Below are 6,045 nucleotides of genomic sequence, written 5' to 3' on the forward strand. Positions count from 1 at the left end.
GTCCACCCCTCCAATGTGATCCTGGCCGCACCCTGCCTGCCACCAGGTGGTCCTTTGGCGGCGGGGGGGCGGGGCTGCCCGCCAGATCGACTCTCTTTGACCCTTTAGGGATGTCCTGGTCTATCCTCAGCGCGGGGGTGGGGCGCACACTGCTGCTCCAGCCTGGGATGGAGGGTCTCCTCCTTTCCTAGCATTTTAGAGGGGCACAGGGTCTAGGAGGAAGCCCCCTGTCTGCCTGCTGGCCACGACCCCCAGGTGAGGGCGCGGGAAGAGGCCTCGGAGTTGCCACTGATCTCCAGAGGACAGGCGAAAAGGGGCTACTTTGGCAGGTGGGCGAGGTCCCACCCCGCTGAGGACCCTCCCCACTCCATCTTCAAGAGTTCCCTAACTCTGCGGGGGGGGGGGGCTGCTGTGTCCCTTGCCAAGCCCTCCTTGCCGTCGAGGCGGACCTCCCCCGTCCCCCCTCCGGATTTCCTTGGCCCGGTGGGGACAGTTTCCCTCCCCCCCCTCTGGTTTTCCTTGGCCCGGTGGGGACAGTTTCCCTCTCCCCCCCCCGCCTCTGGTTTTCCTTGGCCCGGTGGGGACAGTTTCTCCTTCTCCCCCTCCCCCTCTGGATTTCCTTGGCCCGGTGGGGACAGTTTCCCTCTCCCCCCCCCCCCGCCTCTGGTTTTCCTTGGCCCGGTGGGGACAGTTTCTCCTTCTCCCCCTCCCCCTCTGGTTTTCCTTGGCCCGGTGGGGACAGTTTCCCTCTCCCCCCCCCCGCCTCTGGTTTTCCTTGGCCCGGTGGGGACAGTTTCTCCTTCTCCCCCTCCCCCTCTGGTTTTCCTTGGCCCGGTGGGGACAGTTTCTCCTTCTCCCCCTCCCCCTCTGGTTTTCCTTGGCCCGGTGGGGACAGTTTCCCTCTCCCCCCCCCCGCCTCTGGTTTTCCTTGGCCCGGTGGGGACAGTTTCCCCCCCCCCCCCCCCCCCGCCTCTGGTTTTCCTTGGCCCGGTGGGGACAGTTTCTCCTTCTCCCCCTCCCCCTCTGGATTTCCTTGGCCCGGTGGGGACAGTTTCCCTCTCCCCCCCCCTCTAGTTTTCCTTGGTCCGATGGGGACAGTTTCCCCCACTCCCTGGGGCGCTGGCAATATCCCCCCCCCCCCCGCTTCGGGTGGTGTGTGTATGTGCGGCGGACACGGAGCAGAAGAGCGAGGCAGAGAGTCGTTCCAGGCGCTTTTATTTAGCTCAGTGAAGGCAAAAGGGGAGGGGGTCGCAGGAGCGGGGCCGGGCGGGGCGCCCCGACGGGCGGCGGCGGCGGCGGCGGCCTGGGGTCTCATCTGTACTTCTCGGCCAGCACTTCGATGACGCAGCAGAGGAACTTGTCCCAGGCGACGTACACCTGGGCGTTGAAGTCGCCGCGCAGGTGGGTGGCCAGGACGACCTGGATGCAGCGGGCCAGGAACTGCAAAGGAGAGAGCGAGAGAGCGACAGCGAGTGAGCGAGGGGCGCCTGGCGGAGGGGTGGGGGTGGGTTGGGGGGCGGCCCAGCAGGAGGGACCCCCGCCCGTCGGGCCGGCCGGCTGACCTGGAAGTTGACGGGGTCCACGCGGAGGTTGTAGGCGTGCAGGTTGCTGAGCTCGGCCATGCTCTCGTGGAGGTGGTCGGCGTTGTTGAGCGCGTCCTCCAGCGCCTTGATCACCTTCTTGCCGTGGCTGCGGATGTGCGCCGAGCCGGGGCTCAAGTCGAAGTGCGGGAAGTAGGTCTTGGAGGTGGGGTACACGGCGAAGAGCCTGCGGGAGGCAGCGCACGGGAGCAGGGTGAAGGGGAGGGAGAGAGGGAGGCAGGCAGGCAGGGAGAGGCACCAGGGCCGAGCCTCGACGGGGCGCCACCCCGCCCGCCCGCCCGCTCCGCCGGGCCTTACCTGGTGAGAGCCTCGCAGCCGATCTCCTCCTGGATGTTGGCTACCTTTTCCCAGCTCTGCTTGAGAATGCGGCGGTCCTCGGCGGTCAGCATGGCTGCAGCGGTGGCGCTCCCTCGACGGCGGGCTGGCTGGCTGGCGGACGAAGGGGGAGGGGGACTGGCAGCTGGGGAGCCCTGCGGGTGGCCGCTTTTATGGGCGCTGCTGCCGGCCTCCCCGCCCCTCTAATCTTATCGCCGCTGCGGCTCGGGGGCTGGCCACCCACTGGGAGACCGGAGGGGAGGGGTGGCCTCCCCAAGCCAGATCACCAGGAAGGGGTCTCACTCAGGCAAGGTCGACAGAAGCTCAAACATGCCCCGTCTCTCCAGGGAAAGGTCCTCTGCTCTCAAGAAGGCTCAGACAAGTTCCAGAAAATAGTCCTCTCCGGGAAAGACGAAAGACCCACAGTGGGCTCAGTCAATCCCTTTGCCTTGTTGCTGGTTTTTTTAAATCCACGGGTTTCCCAAAACCACACAGGCTGTCCTAGAGATGTCTGTGCCCAAATACTCTCTCTCTCCCTCCCTCTCTCTCTCTCTCTCTCCCTCTCTCTCTCTCTCTTCTCTCTCTCTCTCTCTCTCTCTCACACACACACACACACACACAGAGAGAGAGAGAGAGAGAGAGAGAGAGACCCCCAGCCAATGAACCAGTTTGGTTGTTCTGCAATACCAGTATTTGGAGTAGATAATCCACATCCTCTTTGGGATTGAACATGAATTCTAGGACATTCATAGCCCCGTGTGGTGGTGGAAACTGCCCCAATTTACACCAACCCTGCAGGGGGTTCAAAGCAAGAGCCCTTCTGAGATGGTTTGTCATTCCTCCTTCTATGCAGAGACACTGGTCTTCCTGGGGGGGGGGGGTCTCCCCGCTGACCCTGCTTAGCTTCTGAGATCTGACAATATTGGGCTATCCTGGACCATCCAGGCAATATTGGGCTACCCTGGACCACTGGACCATCCAGTTGATGGTCTTCTGCAAAAAAAAATTAAGCTCTAAGATTAATCACCAATGACAATTTATGAATAAAAGTAAAATTTGGGGTACTGTGTTCATTTTGATGGCTACTTTTAATTTTAGTGATGTAAAACATCTTACACTTTAAAACTTCTTACATTGCCCCCACCCCACCCCCATTTGTCATATAAATATAATGGCAAATAAACCAGGCTGGAGAATATTGCAAAGGGAGGAGGGGCACTGCTGAAAATGCCCTTTCTCTGCCTTGTTTTTGTGGAGGGCGGGGGAGAGGTACAGACAGCCAGGCTTGGGGAATAGGCTGTGAATTCTTGAGATTGGGGGGCCGCAGAATGGAAAGAGGCGCACCTTCAAATGACTTGGTGCCAAATCATTGACAGCCTTGTAAGAACCAGCACTTTGGATTGGGCCCTGAGCAGAGAGGGGCTCCCACTGAGCTTTCAGCACACAGCTGTGAAGATTATGCCCCCGTATCTAGCCCTTCACAGCAGCATTTGATGTCCAGTCTTCAAAGTGATCTAACTTGGATGCAATCACAGGTCACGTTTTTCAAGGAATGGCTGCAGCTGGCCTATCAGTCAAAGCCAATGAAACGACCCCTCCTCTAAGGGTGGGCCAAGATCCAGCAGGACTCCTCTGTTGCCCACACGTGCCTTCAGGGAGAGCGCAAGACAGGGCAACTTCTGGCATTTCATCCAGGACTTCCACAGACACATCCCTGCTCCCCCTTTAGCTGTTCTGGAGAACCAGCGCCCCATGTCAACTGCATATTGGTGACTCCACGTTCCACACCCCTGGACCATCCCTCCCAGAGGGCTCACAAGCAGCAGGGGACAAAATGCCACCCCCCACGAGGCCCCACATTATACCTTCTTATACTACACAAGTCCCCACAGCAATGCTCTGTATAGAGGCAGAAGTCCGAAGGGGGAACTGCCCTGCCAATGTCAAGAGTTCAGACTAGGCAGAGTCATGGAGGAGAGGCCTGACAGCAGCTTCTAGCCAAGGTGCCTAAAGGAAACCTCCATGTTCAGAGGCAGTCAACCTCTGCATCCTTGTGCCAGGAGCCAACCTCAGGGGAGGGCCTCAGCCTCTGTGCTCTCTTGGCCCTCCGGAGGAACCAGCTGGCCACCATGTGAGACAAGATGCTGAATTAGGTGGACTTTTACTGGTCTCGTCCAGTGGGGCTATTTCTAAGGTTCTTATCAAGACCTCTACCTTGGTGCCCTGTTGCCAGACGAACTGGTTGGCCAGTGGGTGAAAGCCAGTGTGGTGTAGCGGTGGACCAAGTGGAGTCTAATCTGAAGAACCAGATTTGTTCCCTTGCTCCCACACATAAAGCCGGGTGACCTTGGGCCAGTCACAGTTCTCTCAGAACTCTCTCAGCCCCACCTACCACGCAAGTTATCTGTTGTGGGGGGGAGGAAGGGAAAGGAGTTCTTAAGCCACTTAAAGACTGCTTAAAGGCAGAGAAAAGCAGGATATAAATCCAAACTCTACTCTTCTTCTACAGTGCCTGGGGCCACACGCACCATTGCTGGGTGGTAGCAGCATTCACTAGGCCCCCCAAAGCAGAATTATTCCTGTCAAAACCCATGGACTGCTAAAGATGTCACTCTGCCTTGGAGGGCACTGCCAGTGTCGAGGATGGCGCTGGGCCCTGCTGTCTTTTCAGAGGCTAGGAGCTTAGCCACAATTCGAGGTGCAGCATGCAACACAACCTCCTGGGAACTGTATGTGTGTTGAAGCAGGGCTAACGCAGGCTGCTCACCTCCCCCACCCCCACCCCCAGTCCCAAGTGGTCCCAAGTCTGATTTTGTCCTTGTAATACTGGGCAAGTAGAAACATTAGTACATACATTGTTCTACTGCTCAAAAGAGAACATAGGGGCAAAATATTGGGCCCCACTCCTTGAGCAATGTGATGGTTTAGCAGATGAACAGAAATTAAAATTTCTCCTGGACAATTCAGATGCAGATTATTCTGAGTCAGTTGCAAAATTTCTATCTGAGATAATTGATGATTTTAAATAAGTTTATTGGTTGCTCATTTTATTGTATTTTGTGTTGTAACTGTATGATTAATGTATATGCTAATAAAGGCTATGTATGTATGTACGTACGTACGTATTGAAGTGGTCCAATATGGAGGTCAGCAGGGCTTGGACAATGGTGGCCAGTCAGACAAAGGGGGTGGCCACTACCCCTCCTCCAACATGAGGCCTGAGGAGCTTGTGGCAACTTATTTACAATACACACCCCCACCCCCCCCCACCCCGCCTCAAGAAACCACCCTGGTGTGGAAGAGAGCTGGCCAAAGAGACCTTTGAATGTGTCCTCCAAGCCACTGAAAAAGTATTTTAACTTGAAATATAATGTATTAAAATGAGACTAATTAATTACCCACATGTTATTATTTTCCACTATAAATTGTAAAATGACAACATATTAATTTTGGAAAGAGAAGTTCTCTGAATATCAAATCATGGATACCAAACTTCCAAATGGGGAAGTAAGATTTTTTAATTATGTTATAATGTCATTGTATAGTGTTAGGTGATGGTTTCGGTTTTTTTTCTTTTGTTATTGATGTTTTGTACGACGGAGCATGTAAGCGGATGGACTTAGTGTCGATGAAGTGACATTTATATGTATATAACTATTAATTCTAATAAATTTTATTATAAAAAAAGAGAAAAAAGGAAACATCACCTTTGCTAGCAAGCTACCTGATGTCATTCCTATGAATGCAGCTGCAAATAAAGGGCAGAGGAGCCTGGGGAGGCCAGATGGCTGGTGGCAGCCAGCCCCACTCCCAACAGATGCCACTTCAACACCCTCCTCCCCTGCAGCTATCTGCCACGAGAGGCAACCACCCAGCTGGGCTTTATCACCCTGTTGCAGGGATAGGCAAGGAGGGCGCCCAGGAAGAAGCAGCTTTCCCCTCTTAGCACTTCTTTGGAGAGCTGTTTCTGGCAACATGATGCCTTTCACCAAGCAGGATTTGGTTATGAAAGCAAATACAGATATACGTTCTAGTACATGTATTGACTGAAAGCAGTTTTATGCTGCCTTTTCACTCACCCCCAGGCAGCAAATACTCAAAAAGGTGAAAACCAGCTTTTAAAAAGCCC

At 55.1% G+C, this 6,045-nt stretch overlaps 1 protein-coding gene across 1 annotated transcript; it reads right to left on the reverse strand.

Moving 5' to 3' along the window:
• Positions 1 to 1,198: 1,198 nt before the first annotated feature.
• Positions 1,199 to 2,076, reverse strand: LOC125431166 (hemoglobin subunit alpha-D-like). The gene is made up of 3 exons (XM_048493881.1): positions 1,899 to 2,076; positions 1,563 to 1,767; positions 1,199 to 1,440 (listed from the first exon to the last, which is right to left on the reverse strand). Exons 1-3 carry the CDS (start codon positions 1,988 to 1,990, stop codon positions 1,312 to 1,314), a joined length of 426 nt encoding a protein of 141 aa, XP_048349838.1. The 5' UTR covers positions 1,991 to 2,076; the 3' UTR covers positions 1,199 to 1,311.
• Positions 2,077 to 6,045: the final 3,969 nt, after the last annotated feature.

Source organism: Sphaerodactylus townsendi, linkage group LG04, assembly GCF_021028975.2.
Source record: "Sphaerodactylus townsendi isolate TG3544 linkage group LG04, MPM_Stown_v2.3, whole genome shotgun sequence".
NCBI classification, from domain to species: domain Eukaryota; kingdom Metazoa; phylum Chordata; class Lepidosauria; order Squamata; family Sphaerodactylidae; genus Sphaerodactylus; species Sphaerodactylus townsendi.